Source organism: Salmo salar, chromosome ssa04, assembly GCF_905237065.1.
Source record: "Salmo salar chromosome ssa04, Ssal_v3.1, whole genome shotgun sequence".
NCBI lineage: Eukaryota > Metazoa > Chordata > Actinopteri > Salmoniformes > Salmonidae > Salmo > Salmo salar.
The window spans coordinates 13,092,247-13,117,310 of record NC_059445.1 but is presented as its reverse complement, the minus strand read 5'-3'; the positions used below and the strand labels follow the sequence as shown (position 1 = coordinate 13,117,310).

Here is a 25,064-nt window from a genome sequence, read left to right as displayed (position 1 = left end):
ACGAACGTCCAGAGCACACTACGAGTGTATTCTGGCACTCTAGAGTGAATTTACGAACTCACCCTGTAACACTGTCCAGATACCAAGTGTTAGGCTACACACGATAGGAACATATTCTCAATCCCTTAGTGAATGAAAATCGCACACAATTCCTTTAATTCAGAAACTCAAGAAAGCAACTTTGTTACAGACCTCTGGTGTTTTAAAATGTGTGCTGCTGTAGCAAAGACAGATAAGACGGACCGACAACCAGGAGCCAATATTCACCGTTACATGCATTTGTCAGCTAAAGATGCCACTACTTTTATTCTGTATAACTCAACTCGTATAATATTGGGACATACAGTAGATATTTGTATTGTTGGTGTGTTGCTGTAGTCGTATGGATCAGAGGAACGGATAGGGTTACCACAACCACAAAGTAAAAATCGACTACAGTGGTAACTAGTGACGACCAGCAGATAGGCCTATGTGCGCGAGAGAATATCAACAATATGCGTCAAAATTACCCGGGGAAATTCGACCTGCAATTTGTAAACTAAACCGTTGTAGGACTACTATTGGTAAAAACTTCATTTTGGTGACTTTGAAGTGACACAAATGGCAAATTTAAGCTTTTATCTATCCATTTCGAGATATGTTAAACCAACAAAACAATTTTTTTTATCGAACCTAAATCACTTCCCATATGAGCCCCAAATCCCGACCCCCTTCTTAGAAAAACATACACTTGCAGCTACAGGGTGGGTGTGCATGTGTTCAAAGAGTGATTCCTGAATTCTGATGCTTCTAAATGTTTACATTGGTGATATGGAAACCTGACGTTGTTATTGCTCTCACCTTCCCTTCTGGCTATGTTACCTCTCCAGTGTGCAGTGTATCCTACATGGTCTCCTTTTTCCTGTGGTACAATACATGGTTTCTCTCACGTCCACACAAACGCACGTGCAGGTGGCTACATTCACAGTCAGTAGAACAATCCTTGGCTGAGTGTTGTATTTACAATGCTGTTGTGTGGTGGTGGCTTAGGCTATCTGAAGTGAAGCCTTCCCTCCTCTCCTAGCAACAACAGCCGGTGTGCTCCACTGATCTGTGATACAGTACAAGTCCTGCTGTGGGTACAATGCCGTGGTCTTTCTCTCTCACTCACATTCACAGTCCAACAATATTCTTCCTATGCCAGTCACTCTCTGTATAGCCTGGTCCCATATCTGCTTGCGCTGTCTTGCAAATTGATGACAATGACCATAGGAATTGTGAAGTCATCACAAACCGATGTGGGACAAGGCTGACCCTGGAGTCAAAGCCGTTCCATTCCTCTACCAGGGAGGCCATGGCTCCTGCATTATCCCAACCAGAGGCATCAAAGAGCAGTCCAATTTATTTATAGCTTGGAATTGGGATGGTCAGAGACATCTGCATGGTTATTTTCACCACAGTGTAATTATTGGTGAGTCGGAGTGGACTCTGGCTGGGGCTGAACTGAGGCCAGGGCCTGGGGAAACCAGACGAATGGTTCTGTAAGCCATTAGTTAGTGGTGAAAGTTTTAGCGAACAACTTCATCATGCAATGCCGCAGTGACCTTTAGGGCGCTCAGATGCGGGTGCCAAGAAGGTGTTGCCGAGGTGACGAGCGACCGCCATGTTTAGACTTAAAGTGGGGGTTGATTCATTTGGATCCAATCAGTTGGATTCCTGCTGCTTACTGCTTGCCTCGTCCCTTGAGACGCCAATCAGATAGGCAAGCCATTATTTTTATGTGTTCTACTTAGACTACACTTTGTCTATGTTTAGTGGTGTTTGTGGTTCAGATGTTGCAGCCAAGCAGGGCCCATGTTGAGCTCTAGCTGTGTTTGAGAGAGAGATAAGCCAGTGTTTGTCGACTGCTGATAGAGCCGGCCAAGTTCCACAGGTCACTCCCTCATCCCTGCCCACGGTCATGTCTCTGCCGTGTGTGTGTGTGCTGTTTTTGTCACTTGCCTTTTTTTCATTGCATCACCTTTTGGATTACAAAGCCTTGGGATATCAACGTGTGCAGAGTGCAGTATGTTTTGGAGTGGTCCATGGTAGTCTAACCCACATTTAGTGTGTTTGTGTGTGTTTTAATGGAGGTTCTGTCATTATCAGACTAACCTGTGTTATTTTCTGTGTGTTCCACAGAGCCAGTCCCGGCCTACTCGTCGTGGCAACGGGAGAGCATGGACAGCGAGGAGGCGTGCATTTCGCCCCAAGTGGGGGGCCGCCTGATTCGCCAGCTGATTGAAGAGGACAGCGACCCCATGCTGTCCCCCCGTTTCCACGCCTACGGTCATTGCCAGCAGTACATAGATGACACTGAGGTGCCACCCTCGCCGCCCAATGCACACTCCTTTGCCAGGTGAGGAACCAACATGGACTTACAGTACTGTTGACTTTGGGGACTAGTAGTGTGTGTGTGTGTAGGTTTGTTTGTGTGACTGAGTATGTGTTACTGTTTTTGTGTGGCACTGTTTTATTTACAAGATATGGGAGTCACATAATGTGTGATTAGATGTGTGTTCATGCATGTGTGTTTTTACAACGGGTGGCCATCAGATTGTGTGTTTAGAGTGAAGGCGTGTGCATACGTCCAACGTGACTCTGTGTCCATAGCAACAGGCAGTCCTTCTATTTCTATGGCTGTATCTCTATCCTGCAGTCGGAGGAGGAGTTCCTCTCTGGGCTCCTGCGGTGACGACGACCAGCAAGAGCTGACCTCAGCCCAGCTCTCCAAGAAGATCCACGGTCTCAAGAGGAAGATCCACAAGTACGAGGAGAAGTTTGAGGAGGAGCGCAAATACAGGGTAAGTAGTAGACCCTCTGTAGCTGAAACATTGGACAGCAAGGAAAAATTTGTGAGCCACTTTCTGATTGACTTCTAAAGTAGCTACAGTATATCAGAGAAAGCAGGGCAGCACAACAAGCTTATTAGCAGATATAGCAAAGGCATCCAAAGAAATGCACAGAAATATAAAATGACATTTATAAGACACGACTGGCTTCCTTCAAAGTAAACACGATTAGAGAGTTCATAATGAGACTCAGCTGATGGGAGGCGTGTCAGGAATGGGGTCAATTGATGAAGTCAAGATGTTGTGGGAAGACGTCAAACTACCCACTGCTGCAGTTTGTGGATTAAGATAAATCATGTTGTTGTTGTTTACAGCCCTCACACAGTGACAAGGCTGACAACTCAGAGGTCCTGAAGTGGATGAATGAACTGGCCAAGCTCCGCAAAGACCTGAAAGAGCACAAGCTCCACAAGTCTGAGGAGGACCTCCCTCCGCTGACCCGCCAGCGCAGCAACACCCTGCCCAAGAGCTTTGGCTCCCAGCTGGAGAAGAAGCCCCAACAGGAGAAGGCGCCCAAGCCCCCGGTAGAGAACACCCTGGAGGGCGTCCAGAACAAGCTGCAGGAGAAGAGGGACGAGGTGGGGCGCCCCGAGGACGTCAAGGTGAGATAGGAGCCGCCTAGCCGCTTATTGTACATGCCGGACCACTGTTAATAGCTAAATGCTAGTGGTTAACGTCTAAAGGCTAACAGTGTCTTCCTCCTCTGATAGGATATGACCCGGGAGCAGATCGGCGCTGAGAAGGTGGCCTTACAGAAGGCTCTCCTGTACTACGAAGGCATCCACGGTAGACCGGTGAGTGTCTTGTCCACTGTCCCTTTCCTGCCCCAAAACTATTTCATAGAGCCTTCTAGATAGCCCACCCATCTGTCTGAATAGTAACTGATAGCAAAAGAAATTCCAACAAATGCATTAAATCAGTCTCTGTACAGTGGAAAACCTGACCTAGATCACAACTGAAGAGTGAATAATGTCTTGAACCAGGCTGTTTGTGTGTGTGTTGAGTGCACACAGATGTGTGCTTTGAACTATGCAATCTTTTCATGCAACCTAGATACAACGTTGGCTGCATTTACACAGGCAACCATATTCTGATTTTCTTTCTCCACTAATTGGTCTTTTGACCAATTTACATCAGATCTTTTCACAGCAGATCTTTTTCAGAGCTGATCTGGTTGGTCAAAAGATCAATTAATGAAAAAAAATATTAGAATATGGCTGCTGGTATAAATGCAGCCATAGAGACCCAGATACAACAATACATTATTAAAAGGATGAAATACCAATGAAAACATGACCTTCTGCACTGCAATATATCTTTATTGGCAGGCCAAACGTCTTTAGACAGCTATAACGAGTATTGTCGTCTCAGCGACGACAATGGCTAAAGGACAAAAAGCCAGTTAACGTCTTAATTGAACTGTAAAGGAAGGGACAGGGACTCCCTTTTTGATTGGACTAATTGCAAGGGCTAATCCTCGTTAATGTTGTTTATCAGGAAGTGGAAAGGTGTCGCTTCTGACACCCATAGCCTTCCCTGTGTGACTTTCTATCCTAGTTTATGGCCAGTTGTCCTCTGAGGTACTAAAAAAACAAAAAAATAAAAAACATTTGAGTTGATGGGGATGGAATCTGTTACCTTGCATGTTGTTGTGTGTCAGCCCTAGCTAGCAGAGTGCTATTGTAGCGCCCCAGGGGAGTCTAGCGGTGTGCTATTGCTAACAATGTGCCTTTCCCTTTTCTCTCTGCCTCTTCTCTAGGTTACCAAGACTGAGAGACAGATCATGAAGCCCCTGTACGACAGATACCGCCTGGTCAAACAGATCCTCTGCAGAGCTTCCACCATCCCCGTCATTGTAAGTATAGATAGCTCTCTTCGCTCTCTCCCTTCATTTTCTCCACAGCAGAGTTGTTCCTGGGTTGCTCTTTGAGGAGCTGGTGGTAAAGGTTACCACATAGAATTGGCTGAAGATCAAGCTCCTTTACGTGGGCACTTAATCCTAACAACGCTAATGTTAGCATTAGTGTCCATAGGCAGGACTGTATGTAGTGGCTAGCCGTAGCGCTAGGTTAGCCTCAAGGCCAATGCCCTAAGCCTAAACTCGGTTTAAGCGGCTCAGTGGATCCACAGGTTCTTAACAGAGCTCAAAGGTGACAAGTTGGGGCCACAGCAACTCAGCTGGCCACAGGGAACTACGAACACATACACACCCCAGCTGTGCAGACTCTCCCTCTAGACTAGAAAGATGGGTACGGAGGGGCAGAAAACACTGTTCAAGAGTTCAGATTCTCATCAGATATAAGGATTCGCTGAGGCTGGATTCAAACCAGAAGGGGATAAAAAATATATATATATATAATCTCACAATAACCTCTAACCACCAATGCATTAAAGGTTATTAGAATATATTTTTTCCATTGTAATAAATTTAATCTCCATATGGTTTATGTAACGGGTATACAAAGAACATTTTAATGTTTTGTCCCAGTTTTCCCCTTTAATTTCTTGTGTGAACACTTTGATTACGCAATATGTTATGAACCTAATGTACTGTACAGAACACACTTTATATAATAGATTTAATCCTCATTATATAAATTGGAGACCTAGCAAACGTTTATGTACGGTAGATGTAATGTACACGGTGGCATATAGGGTTATGTCAACTGCTGAATTCATTGTGTTAAAGAGCTGACTCGTGATACCCTTATCTGTTTGATCTAAGAACCTGTTACACAGCCTGCCTTCCAGAGGCTTAAAATCACACGAGAGCCTAGTGCTGTTTTCACTGAAGAAGCCTATTATGGTCGTGAAAAGGTCCCACAAACAAGAGCAGGTCATTCTGATCCTAGTACTTGGTACAGGTTCCAAAAGAAGCATGGTAGTGTTCAGCAGAAATTCTTACAGTGACAAACCTGATCCAGGATCAGTTTGTAGTGGATGCTTTTCAGTCAGTTTCTCTATGTGCTCTGTAGTCAGAGCTGAACTGGGGTCAGTTCTCGAGTGGTAACTCCTCCTTGTTAACCCTCAGGCCTCCCCCTCCAGCAAACGCAGAGGTCCTCAACTTCAGCCCATTATCGAGGGCGAAGCCGCGCTCTTCTTTGACGACATCAAGGTGAAGACACACTGCTGCTCGTGCTCGACTAATCAGTGATCAGAACGCAACTCCCTCCCCCTCGCACCCTCCAATCCCCTACTCCCTCACCTCTCAACCAAACCTGATTGCAGCCTGTGGATTGGGTGGCCGCCCATAGCACTCGTGGAGGGCGGTTTTGATTCAATATCAACTTGGTTTTTGATGCTTAGATTGCTGCTTCATGACTTGGTAGATTGATTGCTTTGGGATCAACTTGATAGTGTGTGAGGAGGACTAACAAGGCGACTTGCCTGTGCATGGTGTGTGTCAATGTGTGTGTACACCAAAAATAAATCGGATAATCAAATAATCCAATCAAGCAAAAACAGGGAGATCGTCAAATCAACTCTGGTCTTGAGATGCTCATCACGTGTGTGCTGCTATTTGTGGATGTATTAGAATAGTTTTGATTGAGACCGTCTAAAAGAAATTCAAAGTGGAAAAATTAACAATAGACATGTATTAACCTCATCAAACTGGCCTGTGCCTGAAAAATGACTGAATAAATGTGTCTTTGTGCTCTGATTCCAGTAACATTAGATTCACAATACTTGATTCTCTTGCATTAACCTAGCTCTTGACCCTGGGGATCCCTTGACAGCCCCATGGCGCTACGATCAGTTCACCCCAGCATCGCTCAACCTTTCCCCCCTTAACCCTCCACTGACCTCCCCCGTCGCTGGTTTTGTCCCCATAGGAAGAGGAGGATGGCTCTGAGGATGACTCTGAGTCCAACAACAAGCCCCAGTGCCAGATCACAGGGACAGTGCGTCCAGACTTCAGTATGCTGGGCTTCCTGGACCAGCTGGAGGAGGAGACGGACGGCTTCATCTCGCCCGTCGACGAGCTCTCGCCCTCCAAGAACACCACCGACATGCGTCTGTCCAACCTGCATTCGGCCACCATGTAAGCACCCAAACCGACACTGACCTCTTCTTAATTGCCCCTGAGGGGATAAATTAAGTTGAATTGGATTAAATATAATTGACCTATATCTAAAGAATCTAGATGGGTGAATAACATGGACATTGTAGTTTAGATTGTAGAATTAAAGTACTGCTATCCTTAGTCTCATGTTATTGTTGATGTCTTATCAATTAAAGTTAGCTGTGGTATTTCATGTGTTTAGAAGAACGTTCACTTCTTAAACAACTAAGATTGAAACAACTTGAAGGACTTTAAAAGCCTTTTAGAGTCAAAACAACCTTTGAGGTTCAGATGCCTAAAGATGTGTTTGTCTCTCCCCCACACACAGGCCGGAACTAGTGGAGCAGCTACAAGAGGCCCGGGAGGAAAAAAAGAGAATCCGCAAGAACCTAAGAGAGTTTGAAGATCAATTCTTCAGGCAAAACGGCAGGTAAGATGACATTTCCGGTTCTGTTTCGTGTCATAGCTGGACTAAATGTAAACAATTAGATGATGCGAGGACTCATGATGTACTGTCCTTCATCTTTGGTTGCACAGCCATTTTGACTGTAGTCCATTCAGCTAATGTTTGTATTTTGCTTCCTCCCACTTGCTGTTGCCATAGAAACGTGCAGAAGGAAGACCGCTCTCCTTTGGCGGTAGAGTATAACGAATACAAGCACATCAAAGCCAAGCTTAGGCTGATAGAGGTTCTCATCAGCAAAGGAGATGCCTCTAAGTTCCTCTAAAGAAAATAAAACATCACAGACTGACAGAGGAATGAATGAGGCTCAGTCTCAATAAGAGATGAACCACACCAGCCCATGGAAAGGAAAACCATCCATAGCAAAACAGATACACCTCATCATCCCTCACAATATTTGTATTTTCTTTCTTGTGCCAATTGTGCCATAGACACATTTGGCTTCAGGAGATGCCAGCATGTTGCCCCCTGATTAATCCCAACTGTAGAAGGGAAACGGTATGGCTTAGTTACTGACCTGAGAGGTGTTGGAACTGACATGTGTAGGTGCTGCCTCGGAGGCTACTCCATCTTGTCTGTTTCCCTCGTATAGAAGAAGAACCCCGGAACTCAAAATGTCGGGCATCTTTGAATGAATACTAACCTAACGTAGCAGGCCTTAAAAGACGCCTGAGCAGAGTCCCCACATCGGTTTTTCAGGGGAAGTGGAGGAAAATACTGTATCCCTGAAAACCGGAAACATCCGCATTTTCCTGCCTTCGCAGAGAGTGGACCAAAACCAACCTTTTTTCAAAGGAAGATTTTTTTTAAACATTTTTGTGCATCTTGATATTGATTGATACCAAGATCTACCCTACATTGAATAGTCATCACTAATTTAAAGGATACATTTACGAAGTGTTGTATTGATTTAATTTATTTTTCTTCCTTTGAATGTTTATATGGTAGTTCATATAGACTTTTATATTGGATTTTTAAAAAGTCTTAAAATGTGGAGTATAACATTAGATTTTGAATTATGTACTTTAAGGTATTGCCATTTTGAGAAACAAGATTTTGTAATCAGACAAATTAAATGAGGGGATTGTGTATTTTTGTAAGGGAGACAGACAGTTACAATCTGCTTGCAAACAACCAATCAGAGAACCAGTCTAGCAGAGTTTAGCCAATGGATGGATTTTTTTAAATGTAACTCATGATTGGTGCCATATGCCACATTCATGTGTAAGTCGGAAATAGGAAACTCTGAAATATCCGAATTGCAAACTGGTTGAACGCTGCACATGTATAACTACAACCAGTTAGCAAGTCGAACATTTCCGACGTTCCTAGTTCCGACTAGCACGTGAACGTGGCAATAATCTCGACGTTAACCTAGGAAAAACAGTTGTCGTCATCATCAATGCTTATATTTGTTTGTTTCCAGAAATGGTGTGTATTTTTAGCATAACTATGAGGAAATGTCAGAGGAGCGTACATTTGTTTAAACTGAGAACTAGAATACAAAACAAATAGTCTATGATGTGTTATTATGATCCAAAGAAAATGACTGATTGCATACCAAAATAGTGTAGTGGATCAATGTATACAATTTAATTAATTATTGTGATCATATTCATCAGTCACTTATGAATTTGACTGCTTGTATATTATTTTGCATTGTTGTGTTTTATCTTTTCCTATTCACTTTGTGTGAAAATAAGCTATCCTGTCTTGAAATCAGTGGTATATTTTTGCTTGCACTTTTCAACACCGACAAGGGCCATTTTGTGTGGAACATCCATCCTTAAAGAAAAGTCCCAATAACTATCAAAATGGCCGCCAATACTCAACCAAGGCATGCTTTCTTTCTCTATGTAGGTATTTTATCATAGCCTATTTGTTCCTTGTAAATATGGATCCAGATCTATGTTTACATTGCTAAGTGAGCAAGTACATTTTTCCTTTTTCTCCAAAATGGATCATTTTAACAGTGACTTTCGTTTTTATTGAATGTAAAACACTGGTGGACATAATTAATTATGGGTGTGTACATTTTAGTACATAAATTGTATATGTATTTTGTATATATAATATAAAACCAAACATATTTTTACTGAGTTTGTTGGTGTTGGGTTTTCATTGGTGTGTTTGGTACTAAATTGGTGTGATGAATCTCAACACATTTCACAGGGAAATACTACAAGAACACATCAATGTCATGCATGTAAAGACCAAAGAACATGGCAATTTCATTCAGATATTGGTTAAACTCTTCAGCAAAATGAATTTCTTTACACAAAGTCCCCCTATATGCACCTCTCATTTATCCACAACAAGCAAATCCTTATTCCCAGACCAATCTATAAAACACAACTACAGTTCAAGCTGGAATTACGTTTATTTGTTCAGGAAAAAAATAAAGAAATGTCATCCATTTAAAAGGTACAAAATTAAATATGATGTACTTGAAACAATCCAGTTATAGATCCACTAATAAGCCCTTATTTGCATACATTGACCCCCATGATTTGGAATTGTCGCCATTACTGTGGTGAAATAAGAATAATAAGGAATGAATAGGCTTTTCCCCTAGCCTGGTCGCTGATCGGTTTGTTGTCTTGCCAACTGCTTTAGTCAGCAAAATGGCACAAATGGATTAGGGACCAGGCTATAATAGAACACACTGAGCCTCCGTCAGGTATTGCCCTAGCTCAGCTTTGAATAAACAAAAAGGTCACTATGACATTTTTTGTTTATTATGTCATTGTTTACACTAAGGGCGACAGAGTTATAAATCAAAATAATAGTAATTATTCCCCTTGGGAGAATTTGTGGCTATTGATGTATTAAAACAAACAAGGAGACCAGACATCCCTATAGATTACGACATGTTTGTCTTAACCCCAGTTACAGTGGAGAAAGACATGGCTTAAGAAAGGAAATGGTATACGATACAATACCTCCATTGGCTGAGACGTTCGGTAATAGGACTGAATAGGCAGAATGCACAGACAAAGTTATCACTTGCATATCAACACACGATCCAGATACACTTGAGAGAATAGTCATTGAAGTAACGGCCGGGAAACAATGCAGAGCGATGTTCAGAGTGCAGCGTCACCTGACCCTCATCCAAACGTCATTACATTACTGAGCTGTTTGCTTCAGTTCGTTATTGCTAATAACATGACCCAATATAATCTGTTCCTTAAACCTAATCAATGACCCAAGACTAATTCTGCAGGTCAAATTGACCAATCCTAATGTCGTTGCTCCGAATGCTGTCTCACCATAGAAGGAACCGGTGGGAACCATGAACGGATATTCTGCAAGTCAACCTATTATCCGCAAGGCCACGAATGTGCGCTCATTCTGACCTCGTGGCACCAATAGATCTCCCAGATTGAGATGATTTATTCCTAATCTGGGGTTACAGGGATCAAAGAAATTTGGATTAGCTGTATTTTTGTGTTTTGTTTATAATGTAACGAGGTGTCTATTTAGCGTTTCCTCTCGACAACATGCACACAGACATTTTAACATCCATTAAAAAAAAGACACTTCAATACTACTGTAATAAAATCACTCCAACGGCATTGCAATCAAAGAAATATTGATAAATGTAAGATTGAGGACATGTAAGTAACTCCAGTCGGTCAGTTAGTCTTTTTAATGTAGAAATAGACTGGTATTGTGGGTATGGCATTAGAACGCCATGTATTTATTGGGCTTGAGTATGGAACTGTCTGCCTGCTGTTCACTCATGTATTAATCTTGTATCATCTGTCCTCAAACTGACCCAAGATCAACGGTAAAAGGCCAGACTGATGTATTAATCTGGTATCATCTGTCCTCAAACTGACCCAAGATCAACGGTAAAAGGCCAGATCCGAGGTAAAGGGCTTCAATGTTCACCTCTGACATGTATCATTTTTTTATTTTTTTATCATAAAGCAACAAAAAAGCTGGTTTAATTAAAACTGTTCAAGTTATATACATCAATCTGCATAGAAGACAATTATAACTCAAAATATATCATCTCTTACGGTAAACTTTATAGGGAAAGTGATATGGAATAGCAGCCCCCTTCCCACCACCCATCCGTCCATTCAGCCACCCCCATTCACAGGGCGTTGTTATTAAACACATTAGCATTAGCAACCATGCTAATTCCCCCTGGTCCTCCAGGCCTCTAGGGGGAGCCACTGGGTCTCACACCAGGCTGAAGCCCTCGTACTGCTCCACGGCCTGGGTGAGACGGCGGTGCAGGGTCTCTTTGGTCTGGTAACGGGGCATGTCCAGCAGGTTGTAGCAGGTGTGGGCCACAGGCAGATAGTGCTCCTCAGCCGATGTGGACTGGATGGAGATGCGGAGGCTCTCCATGCCATGGATGGGGATGCGGTCGCTGCCCGTCAGGAATACTGGGAAAGAGGGGACAGTAAAGGGGAGGGCTAGTGTTAGCATTAGGTATAGTATTATAGTTGAGAGAGGGAGGGATAGCAGCTTTAGATGTACAGTATCATTGAGGCTGAGAGTACTAATACTCCAGCAGCTTTCTTTCCTCGTCTTCTTTCCTTGTAGCGTTATAAATAGATAACATTGAGCTTGAGACACTGGCTAAGTCCCAACACTAGTAAGTGCCTATTTAGACCTTGAGTAAATCTACAGATTGTCATTGTGAAAGTTTAACGAGGTGTTGGCTGAGGGCTCTCGTATTAATACTTACATAAGAACCGAGGGCTCTACTCAGTACTTACATAAGAACCGAGGGCACTACTCAGTACCGACATAAGAACCGAGGGCTCTACTCAGTACCGACATAAGAACCGAGGGCTCTACTCAGTACCGACATAAGAACCGAGGGCTCTACTCAGTACCGACATAAGAACCGAGGGCTCTACTCAGTACCGACATAAGAACCGAGGGCTCTACTCAGTACCGACATAAGAACCGAGGGCTCTACTCAGTACCGACATAAGAACCGAGGGCTCTACTCAGTACCGACATAAGAACCGAGGGCTCTACTCAGTACCGACATAAGAACCGAGGGCTCTACTCAGTACCGACATAAGAACCGAGGGCTCTACTCAGTACCGACATAAGAACCGAGGGCTCTACTCAGTACTTACATAAGAACCGAGGGCACTACTCAGTACCGACATAAGAACCGAGGGCTCTACTCAGTACCGACATAAGAACCGAGGGCTCTACTCAGTACCTACATAAGAACCGAGGGCACTACTCAGTACTTACATAAGAACCGAGGGCACTACTCAGTACTTACATAAGAACCGAGGGCACTACTCAGTACTGACATAAGAACCGAGGGCTCTACTCAGTACCGACATAAGAACCGAGGGCTCTACTCAGTACCGACATAAGAACCGAGGGCTCTACTCAGTACCGACATAAGAACCGAGGGCACTACTCAGTACCTACATAAGAACCGAGGGCACTACTCAGTACCTACATAAGAACCGAGGGCACTACTCAGTACCGACATAAGAACCGAGGGCACTACTCAGTACCGACATAAGAACCGAGGGCTCTACTCAGTACCGACATAAGAACCGAGGGCACTACTCAGTACCGACATAAGAACCGAGGGCACTACTCAGTACCGACATAAGAACCGAGGGCACTACTCAGTACCGACATAAGAACCGAGGGCACTACTCAGTACCGACATAAGAACCGAGGGCTCTACTCAGTACTGACATAAGAACCGAGGGCTCTACTCAGTACTGACATAAGAACCGAGGGCTCTACTCAGTACTGACATAAGAACCGAGGGCTCTACTCAGTACTGACATAAGAACCGAGGGCTCTACTCAGTACTGACATAAGAACCGAGGGCTCTACTCAGTACTGACATAAGAACCGAGGGCTCTACTCAGTACTGACATAAGAACCGAGGGCTCTACTCAGTACTGACATAAGAACCGAGGGCTCTACTCAGTACTGACATAAGAACCGAGGGCTCTACTCAGTACTGACATAAGAACCGAGGGCTCTACTCAGTACTGACATAAGAACCGAGGGCTCTACTCAGTACTTACTTAAGAACCGAGGGCTCTACTTAGTACTTACATAAGAACCGCTTCTTCTTTTCCAGAGGGAACTCATGGAATACCTCCCAAAACATCCTCACAGTCGGATGAGTGGCTGAATACTCTCCTTTGTAAACCGCATTCTGTAGTAGAAAAGCCAAAACAACATAATATGATTATATTATATTAGGGACAGTTATGTAACTGAAGTTGGCCAACTGCTATGACTTCTATAAAGCATTTTACTTCGTCACTATCATTAAGTGTTATTCAGAGTTAGAACATGATTCCTTCATATGTGACAGCCTGTGGAATTCCTCACAGAGCTGTGTGTGTGTGTGTGTGTGTGTGTGTGTGGTGCATACACTCACGCACTTATGTGCAGACCCTTTACCTAGCCTAACCTAACCCCAGCGTTCAAACTTCATACACATTTCCCACATTCTGAGCAGTGCTGTGAAAACACCCTGATTACGCAAGAGTCCCCATCATGTTGTCAATATCCTGCACACGACACTCGCAGTAAACATAGATCACAGGCCCCTTACAATCATCTGAAGACATCAACACGCTAAAAACAAACTAATCCAGGAGAAGCGCAGAGCACATTTCTTACGGTGACCTTGACCTTGTTAACTTCCTCCATTAGCCAATGGCTAATCCCCATGCCCTCCCCGGCTCCGCCCTCAGCGAGCCATACATGTCCCGACGTTCGAACTTGACCAGGCAGACGCTCAAACTTCCTGGTTTCTGACTGGGGTTTTGTCTAATTGGCTATGTCCTCGGGAACTGCCTGGTCAAGGCAGGTTCGTTTTAGTGATGGGTCAACAATTAAAACAATTATTTTGATTAGTTTTGACACTGTGCTTTGCAGTATGGTATCAACTGTTTTATTATATTTCACACCCTCCCATTTTGATGTTCTCTGGTAACAGTATGTAGTGTTAACACCAGTGTTTTCCATGGATGTTTGACTTCGTGATTGACTGCCCTGGGGTGTATTCACTCTCACATTCTCCATCATCTACCATTTAGGGTTAGCTTAGCACTCACATTCTCCATCACCTACCATTAGGGTTAGCTTAGCATTAGCACTCACATTCTCCATCACCTACCATTAGGGTTAGCTTCGTATCACCTACCATTAGCATGAGCGTTAGCTTTAAAGCTCACCTTCTCCATTTCCTCCCAGTTATAGTTGTTGTTTCCCACCACCATGGCCATAAGCTCGGATGGCTGGAACAGCGATAGGATCTTCCCACCACACACCTTCAGGAACCCAGAGGAGAAGGCCTGGTACAGCTCGCTCACCGAGTCCCTGAACATGTACTTCAGGTAGGCCTCCACAAACTCCTCCCTGACACAGAGAGAGACACACAGACAGACATAACACAAAGAATATTGAGTGGCCATACTGTTTACCATCCTAATTTTGGAGATCCAATTAATAGCCAGGGCCAGCCCTAACCTTTTGTGGGCCGTATGCAAGCACTCTTGGCAGCAGATAGAAACATTTGACATTTTAATAATTTCCTGCAATTCTACACATTTTGCCATGGGGCAGAGAGAACGTTTTGCAGTTGTGAAACAAATTTCATGCAATTCTACTATTTAACCTGGGACGGAGAGAAAATGTTGTAGTTTTAAAGCCAATTTCCGGCACGTATACACATTTTGCGATGGGGTGGATAGAAACGTTTGCAGTTTCAAAGCTAATTTACTGATATTCTGCACATTTTGCCGTGACTTATGCCATCTTCATATGATTTTTGAGTGAGAGTAATTCCTTGTAACCATTTCATTTGTTATTGCTTAAACCCCTGCCTGTCTCATGTTGCTGCACTAATACTACACACACGTGATGTGACAAGCCCCTCCACCTACGGCCATGCCACACAGAGGGGTTATCAGCCCTAACATGGCCATCATGGTGAAGACTACATGGCCCATAACCCACTGCTCTACAGGTCAGCTGGCCTGAGTGGCCTCATTATGGTTTAAATGAATGGTTTCCCCACATGGAGAGCAGCAGGAGCTGCTGAAGACTATCCAAGCGCCGTAGAACTGTTTAAACAAAGGACTTTGCTTCAGTTTGATGATTGAATAAGTTATACTCTGACAGTGCTAGGCCTTTTGATTTAGTTTGTCATTACTCTATTATTTGATTAACAAGTTTGTTATTAAAATGAATCATATGATGCAAAATTCATCGTACAGGGATGATTTCTGTATTTTGAACATTACATATCTTGAAAACTTGATTGCTGACAAGCAAAACATTTTGGGACTATGTCAACAATGGACGGATGAAACAAATACCAAAAGATAGTTTCACCCAAAAGCTTTCCTTTGAGGCTGCGACTGTACATGTTGTTCTTGTGACTGTCAGTATAGCTTCATTCTCATGGCAGGCCTATCCCCTCAGGAGGGGAATAGGGAGTTGTGCGGATAGAGAAAAGCAGTGAGAGCAGCACTAAGCCTGTGTCCCAAATGACACCCAATCCCCTATATAGTGCACTACTTTAAAGGGAATAGGGTGCCATTTGTGAGGCAGTCTAACTGTCTCTCCCAGGAGGAGGTGTCACAGGGGAGGTGTTCTGTGTTCTGGAGACACGCTCTACTGGGCAGATTGGAGACCCGGAGACCCTTGGCCACGGCACCGGCCAATCAAAACAGATTAAAATAGACCATACATAACTCACCATAACCATCTATAATTGAGATCCAAAGCTTTACCAGATGACATGGGACTGAGACACCCATCTTGAATTTAGTCACTATTAAGGGGCTGGGTACTGTGCATTCTGCAGTGTGGATTGGAGCTCTACTCATTAACACTTTCATCCTAGTAATAAACAACCATGCCTCATTTAGTCAGGAATTTAACTGGTAAAGAACTTTATCTTTAAAACAGCACATGACTGGATAGAGAGAGTCAACTGTGCCCTTGCACATAGGATGTTTAACACACACACACACACAATCTGTCCCTGTGTGAGGGTGTGTGAGGTTCCTGTAAGGAGGATAAGATGATGATGGCAGTGTGTGTCAGGCCTGGAGTTCAGCACAGCATGGCCCAGGGAGGATGTGTGAACTCTGTGTAGCAACATGGTTGGCCACCCACCTGATTTCCTGACAGATACTGTAGCAGCCAGCTACAGAGACGTCAGGAGAGCTGCAGGGGAATAGGAACGTTGCTCTTCGGCCTACTCTCCCTTTCTTACTACACACACACACGTGGCTAATATACACTCACACAGTCACACTCAAACACACACACACTCCCCAGCCTCTCCCTCCAGAGATTTAACTGGCGAGCCCCACAGCCAGAAATAAAAACACTCGATCTGACAAACGCCAATCAACTCCACTCACAATAAACAAACCCTCGGTGTAATGAAGAGGAAAGGTGACTCAACTCATTGTTTCCCAGTTTTTCCTGACCATGTGACCTGTCCAGGAAAACTCTGGGCTGCAGTTATAGTCTATAAGTAGGAAAAACTCCTGGCATTATGCTTTCACTTATTTACATTTAGTAGACGGTCCTATCCACAGCAACAATTAGGGTTAAGTGCCTTGCTCAAGAGTACATTGACAGATTTTTCACCTAGTCACCTTTCAGTTACTGGTCCTGTGCTCTTAACCACTAGGCTATCTGCCACTTGAAAATTCTAGATATGCCTGCACTTCAAGTCATAAAAGACAGCCTTCAAAATGGCCTTCGTAGTCTGACTGTTTTGGCAGGATGAATGGGTTAGTTTTTCGCTTGCTCTCTCTCCCTGGGTGGAGGCCCTGAGGATTTGGCCCCACGGCCAAATGGCTAGTCAAAGTATAATGAGGATTTGTGGAGAGATGTGGGCTGCTGTTGTTCTGAAACCAATCCCAGTTGGGGACATCCCCATCTGTTCAACACAAGCTTCCAGTACACCCCCGTACTGTTACCTCAATGGACTCCTCCATAAGCTGCTCTAACTCTGTGTCAGTGACAGAAGGGCCGCCTCAAAATACAGTGAGCTCCAAAGTATTGGGACAGCGAAACATTTTTGGTTGTTTTGGCTCTGCACTCTGCTACCCCCAGAAAAAAATGCTAACCTCCCCTGTTATTGTAATGGTGAGAGGTTAGCATATCTTGATATTTGTGCGTCTACCTTTTTCACTCATTATTCACAATTCATTCAGGATTATCCGTAATCATGTTAGCATCCACATTCATGTAGAGAAACATATTCTATTCGTATTTACAATAAAACTGACTGCAATGACACAATATATTATTTACCATTAATTTCTATTGGGCACAACAATCTGATATACAACCAAAACAAACTGCAAATGCATCCAACAGGTTATTATAGTCGCAAGCTTGATATAGTGCTAGGAATATGGGGCCAAATACTTAACTGTTAGCTACTTTAATTCACATTAGTGAACTTGTCCCAATACTTTTGGCCTTCTAAGCAGTTCACCCTGACCTCAACCCCCTCGAATTGGGACGCCGACTGCGAGCCAGGCCTAATTGCCCAAAATCAGTGCCGACCTCACGAATGCTCTTGTGGCTGAATGGAAGCAAGTCCCCGCAGCAATGTTCCAACATCTAGTGGAAAGCCTTCCCAGAAGAGTGGAGGCTGTTATAGCAGAAAAGGGGGGACCAACTCCATATTAATGCCCATGCTATTGGAAAGAGATGTTAGACGAGCAGGTGACCACATACTTGTAGATATAATAGTGTAATTATTGTTTATTGACATGTTGTTTATTGATGTGTTTGACAAGTCGTCATTGTAAATAAGAATTTGTTCTTAAAATGTGAAATAAAACATGATCTGGGGACCGTGATGTAAAAGAGAGGAAGAAGCTTACGGTTGCAGTGCTGTTTTAAAGTCAGTGTTGTTGTTATAATGTGATATAGTTATAGTTGGGTATATATAAGGGGCCCCACCTGTTGTTCTTGTCCACAGTGATGCGGTCTCCTCCAGGGATAAGCTCCTTCACCTCCGTCAGACCATAGTACTCTCTGGTGATCTGGGATGGACACAGTGGGGGAGGGGGGTTAGATATCACCCAGTCAGGCAACTAAATATCATCCATTTCTACTGCAGCATCTGATTTGGCATCTGAATGTTGTGAACATCTTTCTGTACAGTCATCTTTTAAATGGGTGATGACGTAGCGTTCCAGGAGGGAGTGGGTTTATGTTTTGTGTGGGGTTCAGACATCTCCAAGAGTTGGTACAATTCACAACAGGGGGGCCCTGTGAGGACTTACAGCAAAGTTTAGACAAAATGTCTCCTCAACGTCATCTTCCTCATGGTCCAGGAGCTGTTGTAAACTCCTAGAGAGAGAAAGAGAGACGTATTCACTAACACATGACCGTAGAGAATGTTCTGTCTCACTATGGTGAGAAAACAAAGAGAGGAGGGCTAGAGAGAGAGAATGCAAGAGAGGGAGAGAGACAGGGAACGCAAGACAGAAAAATAGAAGCCCAATGCCATCATCAAAATTCCTCCCACATAGCTGCGTCTTGAGGTAAAGACTCATCTAGCACACTTTTCATCACTGACACGGACGGCATCCCTCCCTGGCAGCCTCAGCCATCGCTAAAGACTTTCTCCCTAACCTAGCTGGGGATAACACACTCTCCATTTTACGGCCTCTGCCCTCAGTAGCATTTAGTGACATTGCTAACGTCACATTTTAGCGCTTACCCTGGTGGCCAGCTGTGTTCTGTCCCCAAAGCACCTGGATTATCTGGGATAGAACAGAAGAGGGAACAACAAGGCTTCCTGTAGTGCTAGCCTGTTTGAGCGCTAACGCTAGCAGCTAATAATAGACAGTAACGGAGAATGCCGGCTATGCTAATTCTAACAGCTAATAATAGACAGTGATTGAGAATGGGTGCTACGCTAATGCTAGTAGCCAATAATAGACACTGATGGAGAATTGGGGCTATGCTATGTTAACGCTGGGAGACAATAACAGACCGTGAGTGATGGAGAGTGTGGGAGGGGGACTACGCTAAGCTATGCTTGCTAGGGAAATGCTAGCCAACCCTACCACAACACAGGAAGTATGCATGGAGTAACAGAGCCAGGGATAGGGTGCCAAGCGGAAAATAAACTCCTCGTTCTCTCCAGACCCAAAGGGCAGCCAAGTGGGATGTCTCACATTCTGTTGAAGTTGGAGGGAGGATGGGAGTATGCTGCCTTGCTTTGTATGGGCTGTGTATTGGATTGGTGTTCTTATGGGTTGTGGAGGTGAGTTTTTCTGCACAAAGTACTCAACTACAGTAGTCTGTGAAGTAGGTACAGTTGAAGTCGGATGTTTACATACACCTTAGCCAAATATATTTAAACTCAGCTTTTCACAATTCCTGACATTTAATCCTAGTAAAAATTCCCTGTTTTAGGTCAGTTAGGATCAGCACTTTATTTTAAGAATGTGACATGTCAGAATAATAGTAGAGAGAATGATTTATTTCAGCTTTTATTTCTTTCATCACATTCCCAGTGGCTCAGGAGTTTACATACAATCAATTAGTATTTGGTAGCATTGCCTTGAAATTGTTTAACTTGGGTCAAACGTTTTGTGTAGCATTCCACAAGCTTCCCACAATAAGTTGGGAGAATTTTGGCCCATTCCTCCTGACAGAGCTGGTGTAACTGACTCAGGTTTGTAGGCCTCCTTGCTCGCACACATTTTTTTAGTTCTGCCCACAGATTTTCTATAGGATTGAGGTCAGGGCTTTGTGATGGCCACTCCAATACCTTGACTTTGTTGTCCTTCACGGTTGGTATGGTGTTCTTCGGCTTGCAAGCCTCCCCCTTTTTTTTCTCCAAACATATCGATGGTCATTATGGCAAAACAGTTCTATTTTTGTTTCATCAGACCAGAGGACATTTCTCCAAAAAGTACGATCTTTGTCCCCATGTGCAGTTGCAAACCGTAGTCTGGCATTTTTATGGCGGTTTTGGAGCAGTGGCTTCTTCCTTGCTGAGAGGCCTTTCAGATTATGTCGATATAGGACTCGTTTTAGTGTGGATATAGATACTTTTGTACCCGTTTCATCCAGCATCTTCACAAGGTCCTTTGCTGTAGTTTTGGGATTGATTTGCACTTTTCGCACCAAAGTACGTTCATCTCTAGGAGACAAAACGCGTCTCCTTCCTGAGCGGTATGACGGCTGCGTGGTCTCATGGTGTTTATACTTGTGTACTCTTGTTTGTACAGATGAACGTGGTACCTTCAGGCGTTTGGAAATTGGAAATTGCTCCCAAGGATGAACCAGACTTGTGGAGATCTACAATGTTTTTTCTGAGGTCTTGGCTGATTTCTTTACATTTTCCCAAAATGTCAGCACTGAGTTTGAAGGTAGGCCTTGAAATACATCCACACGTACACCTCCAATTGACTCAAATGATGTCAATTAGCCTATCAGAAGCTTCTAAAGCCATGACATCATGGAATTTTCCAAGCTGTTTAAAGGCACAGTCAACTTAGTGTATGTAAACTTCTGACCCACTGGAATTGTGATACAGTGAATTGAAATAATCTGTCTGTAAACAATTGTTGGAAAAATTACTTGTGTCACGCACAAAGTAGCTGTCCTAACCGACTTGCCAAAACTATAGTTTGTTAACAAGAAATATGTGGAGTTGTTGAAAAACAAGTTTTAAAGACTCCAACCTAAGTGAATGTAAACCTCCGACTTCAACTGTATTTGATATCCAGTTATCTTTGGGCTCCCGAGTGGCGCAGCGGTCTAAGGCACTACATCTCAGTCCTAGAGGCGTCAATACAAACACCCTGTTTCGAATCCAGGCTGTATCACAACCGGCCGTGATTGGGAGTCCCATAGGGCGGTGCACAATTGGCCCGGGTTTGGCCGGGGTAGGCCGTCATTGTAAATAAGAATTTGTTCTTAACTGACTTGCCTAGTTAAATACATTTAAAAATCTTATTTCAACTCAGAGTACTAGGAGTACACAGAAATACTATAGTAAAGAAACACACCAAATGACTAACCAACTGTCATTCATTTCTCTTCCTTCTTCATTTCTTCACCACCACTTAGTTCAAAACCCACAGCTGTGTCGACTCTCTACTGCCTCGGTCTTAAGCGTACCCAAAGGTCAAGCCAAGAAAACAACACAACCCATGACAAAACAACAAGACACTATTCATCGTCTGGGTTGTTTTGTGGCCCAACACTCCCAAGGGAGCCAACTCCTTAAAGAAGGCTGTCTTTTACTGTGACACGCTCAAGGGCCGATGCACTGCCCTAATTGTAGCCCTCAGAGTGGTAATCTAAGGATAAAAAGCATCAGCACTAACCTCCGGACCATCTGCAGACAATTAGACCCTCTGCAGACCATTAGACCCTAGGCCAACCGCTAACCGCTGGGTTACGGACGGTACAGTGCCTTCAGAACGTATTCACACCCATTGACTCTTTCCACATTTTTTTGTGTTACAGCCGGAATATAACATTGATTATATTGAGATTTTGTGTCACTGCCCTACACACAATATTCAATAATGTCAAAGTGGAATTTTTTGGAAACGTTTACAAATTAATAAAAAATATCTTCTGAAATATCTTAGTCAATAAGTATCCAACCCATTTGTTATGGCAAGCCTAAATGTGCTTGACAAGTCACATAATAAGTTGCATGGACTCACTCCGTGTGCAATAATAGTGTTTAATGTGATTTTTGAATGACTACCTCATCACTGTACCTCACACATACAATTGTTTGTAAGGTCGCTCAGTCGAGGAGTGAATTTCAAACACAGATTCAACCACAAACACCAGAGAGGTTTTCCAGATTGGTAAAAAAAATAAAAGAAGACGTTTGAGCATGGTGAAGTTATTAATAATTACACGTTGGATGGTGTATTAATACACCCAGTCACAACAAAGATACAGGCGTCCTTCCTAACTCAGCAGGAGAGGAAAGAGACGGCACAGGGATTTCGCCATGAGGCTAATGGTGACTATAAAACAGAGTTTAATGGCTGTTATAGGAGAAAACTGAGGATGGATCAACAACATTGTAGTTATTCCACAATACTAACCTAAATGACAGAGTGAAAAGAAGGAAGCCAGTGCAAAATACATGCATCCTGTTTGCAAAAAGGCACTAAAGTAATACTGCAAAAAATGTGTCAAAGAAATTAACCTTATGTCTTGTATACAAAGCGTTATGCTAGTGGCAAATCTAACACAACACATCACTGAGTACCACATTTTCAAGCATGGTGGTGGCTGCACCATGTTATGGGTATGCTTGTCATCGGCAAGGAATAGAGACTTTAGGATAAAAAGAAACGGAATAAAGCTAAGTACAGGCAAAATCCTAGAAGAAAACCTGGTTCAGTCTGATTTCCAACAGACACTGGGAGACTAATTCACCTTTCAGCAGGACAATAACCTAAAAAAACAAGACCAAATATACACCAGAGTTGCTTACCAAGATGATATTGAATGTTCCTGAGTGGCCTAGTCACAGTTTTTACTCATAAATCGGTTTGAAAGTCTATGTCAAGACTTGAAAATGGCTGTCTAGCAATGGTCAACAACCAACTTGACAGAGTTTGAAGAATTTTTTAAAGAATAATGTGCAACTATTGTGCAATCCAAGTGTGCAAAGCTCTTAGACTTACCCAGAAAGACTCCCAGCTGTAATCGCTGACACAGCAGTTACAGCAGAGACAAACAATCTCCTCCTGGATCAAGATCCCTGCTGCCTAAATTTGTTTTGTGCATTTGGAAAGAAACAGTGTGCACTGCCGGTAATACCATATACCCTAGTATGGTACAGGAACGGTATGAAGATCTGGATGCTGCCCAACCCTAAGCCCAACACTCAAGTATTGCCTTCTGAAGAAATGTTGAGTTTACACAACGTTTTCAAATAAGGAGGGAAGGGGGAATTTAAAAAATAAACCCAGAATGAAATCTCTCCGCACCTAAGAGGAAAACACATTTATACAAACAGCATGGACAATCAATATCCCTAATGGCAGTAAAAAGATTGTGTTCAACACTAAGTCGTTTTTAATGAATGAAGATCACTCACTTTCCATGTAGAACTTTTAACAAGATGTGGCTAGGGGGAGTTAGCATGCAAGTCCATCCCAGCCTAGAGGCCTCGTGGCTGGGCTATGAATTCACATTACCTGCCCTCTGTTGGAGACAGCTCCTTGAGGTCCTCCAGAGTGGGTGCTACGCCCAGTAGCTTCTTGTAAAGGACCAGGGGGAAGTGGAGGTCCACCACGGTGCTGTTATAGATGGCCAGCCCACAGATGATCCCTATCAGATTGAACCAGTTGTGCTCCACAAAACACTGGGCACAAACAGGGAGAGACACAACAAGGAAGTTAGATAGAGAGGCAATGCTTTGTTGGGTGCATAGCAATAGTCTTAAGAGCCGTCCTCTTCTTGTTGCTCGTTCCTCGCTGATCAGAAAATACAGGAGAGGTGAAAGCAACAAGATTGAAGCCTACTGAAAGTGTTGTATAACTGCTTATCATTATTAAGAGAGAAAAAAACGAAAAGGACATGAAACTATTGAGATGTACACCTTGTTTATGATGGAAATGTAGGCTGGCATACCACCAAAGGTCTGTTTTTACATCCAAAGATTTCATTTGTTTTTATTCAACCACTTCATTCTATAATGTTCACCATCTGGGAAATGTATTACTGGGCTACTCAGAATTGTTGTTCATTCATTACGCATTTGTGTTTCTGATTGAAACTACAAGCTACATATGAATAATTACCTATTATGCCTTTCTAACAAAATATTGTTGATGAACCCTACAAACCTATTCTGAGCCTATTCCACTTCATTTTATTGTTACAGCCCCGTTTGAGTTCCTCCTTCAAATCACTACTCTCTGTCAATTGCGAGTGTCAAAGGGTTCATAGACATTCATTCATTTTCCCACGACCCAGGTTGCTATTGAGTGAACGTTCCCGATGTCGCCTTGCCTCGCATGGGGTGTCCCTTTTCCTGGAAAACGCTGACCTACGCCAACTCACTCCGATAGGACAGCTCTCATTACATAAGCGGTTCATATTTCAATACAATAATTATTTCTACCCTCAACAAACCACAACAACAAATATGACCTTTCTGGCCTAGTGGCATGTCCCTTCACACAATAGAAGGTATCCAACTTACAGCACAATGGCCAGGCCACACAGCCAAGCCTGGGTCGGGGGTTAACAAAGGTCATTGAAATACAGACAAAAGACGTTATGAGACACCGGTAAACAGCTAAACACGCAGGTAACCAAGACCAACCGTGTCTATTCAGAGCATTTGGAAATATTTTTGAAACGTTGTTTGTGACCTTGTTCGGCTTTGAAAACGCATAATGTTGTTTAGATTTAGAAGATAATGAAATGGACCCTTCTGACATGTTGAGGTGGTTGGCTGGCTTCCAGAACACGAGTAGAAGGGATTTGACAACTAATATGACCTTGGTGTTGCTTCATACAATAGATATGGCCTGTGTCCCAAATGGCATAGAGCACTATATAGGGAATAGGGTGCCAATTAGGATGCAATCAGACAGACTAACATTGGTTTTCTACAGAGCCAATTCTAAGATGTCACAGTACCCCA

General features: G+C 43.3%; 2 protein-coding genes across 7 annotated transcripts in view; one reads left to right on the top strand and one right to left on the bottom strand.

The window, feature by feature from the left end:
* The window catches only part of LOC106610290 (protein FAM13A), an 83,775-nt gene extending 74,279 nt beyond the window's left edge, over positions 1–9,496 (top strand). For 3 of the 5 annotated variants that reach the window (XM_045716529.1, XM_045716530.1, XM_045716528.1), the window contains 9 exons: positions 2,161–2,377; positions 2,678–2,822; positions 3,185–3,472; positions 3,581–3,664; positions 4,630–4,725; positions 5,902–5,985; positions 6,704–6,912; positions 7,262–7,363; positions 7,538–9,496. In XM_045716529.1, coding sequence (XP_045572485.1) covers positions 2,161–2,377; positions 2,678–2,822; positions 3,185–3,472; positions 3,581–3,664; positions 4,630–4,725; positions 5,902–5,985; positions 6,704–6,912; positions 7,262–7,363; positions 7,538–7,661 — 1,349 coding nt within the window. In that variant the 3' untranslated portion in view covers positions 7,662–9,496. The remainder of the gene's footprint in view (positions 1–2,160; positions 2,378–2,677; positions 2,823–3,184; positions 3,473–3,580; positions 3,665–4,629; positions 4,726–5,901; positions 5,986–6,703; positions 6,913–7,261; positions 7,364–7,537) is intronic. The other 2 variants (XM_045716532.1, XM_045716531.1) reach the window with 1 other exon arrangement.
* A 261-nt stretch (positions 9,497–9,757) lies between these two features.
* Positions 9,758–25,064, bottom strand: part of LOC106610289 (probable E3 ubiquitin-protein ligase HERC3) — a 34,965-nt gene continuing 19,658 nt past the window's right edge. For both annotated transcript variants that reach the window (XM_045716533.1, XM_045716534.1), the window contains exons 20-25: positions 23,608–23,774; positions 18,694–18,760; positions 18,368–18,450; positions 14,602–14,785; positions 13,469–13,571; positions 9,758–11,799 (exon numbers count right to left, since the gene is read on the bottom strand). In XM_045716533.1, the coding sequence (XP_045572489.1) occupies positions 11,591–11,799; positions 13,469–13,571; positions 14,602–14,785; positions 18,368–18,450; positions 18,694–18,760; positions 23,608–23,774 (813 nt within the window). In that variant the 3' untranslated portion in view covers positions 9,758–11,590. The remainder of the gene's footprint in view (positions 11,800–13,468; positions 13,572–14,601; positions 14,786–18,367; positions 18,451–18,693; positions 18,761–23,607; positions 23,775–25,064) is intronic.